Source organism: Myotis davidii, unplaced genomic scaffold, assembly GCF_000327345.1.
Source record: "Myotis davidii unplaced genomic scaffold, ASM32734v1 scaffold478, whole genome shotgun sequence".
Lineage (NCBI taxonomy): Eukaryota > Metazoa > Chordata > Mammalia > Chiroptera > Vespertilionidae > Myotis > Myotis davidii.
The window spans coordinates 3,550,178-3,550,778 of NW_006289570.1; the positions used below are offsets into that span (position 1 = coordinate 3,550,178).

The window sequence follows — 601 nt, forward strand, 5'->3', positions numbered from 1 at the left end:
TTGGATAACATGTTCTTCTGTTTTGTAAAGTGTGTGTGCTTGGGGTTCCGCGGTGTGTGGGATTGAGTTTCGGCTTTGTTTTTTTTTTAAGATATTTTATGTAAATGTAAAAAGTTATTTAAATATATATATTTTAAAGAACCCTAACCGCCAACTTTTGCTGAAAGAAAAAAAAAAAAAAGTCACTGCTGCGTGAATTGAATCACATCGTGTGTAGATACTGCCGTCTCCTTGGAGGGAGCGCAGGCCTTTGAAAAGCTCAGGGCTACACCTGCCTTAGAAAACGAACCAGAAACTTGAAGTACAGCTCGTCGATATGGGTACAAGCTCTGAGAAACGATGCGATGCTGCCTCTTGGAATGGGGAGAGAATCCTGTATTTTCTAGATGGGCCCAGTGTGATCACCAGGGTCTGATGAGTCAGAGAGATGCAGAAGGGTGATGGTCAGAATGATGCTACATGAGAAAGACTAGATGCTACTGCTGCTGACTTTGCCCCTGGAAGGCGCCCAGCAGACAGCGGCGGCTCGGGAGCCTGAGCCCGGAAGGAACTCTGTGGAAATGGGAACTGTACGGAGACTCCAAACTCTGACTTCTTCAGA

General features: G+C 45.4%; 1 protein-coding gene across 1 annotated transcript in view; it reads left to right on the forward strand.

Annotated features, from left to right (window-relative positions):
* The window catches only part of ZNRF3 (zinc and ring finger 3), a 53,773-nt gene extending 53,172 nt beyond the window's left edge, over positions 1-601 (forward strand). The window contains exon 11 of the mRNA XM_015562874.1: positions 507-601. Within this exon, the coding sequence (XP_015418360.1) occupies positions 507-538 (32 nt within the window). The 3' untranslated portion in view covers positions 539-601. The remainder of the gene's footprint in view (positions 1-506) is intronic.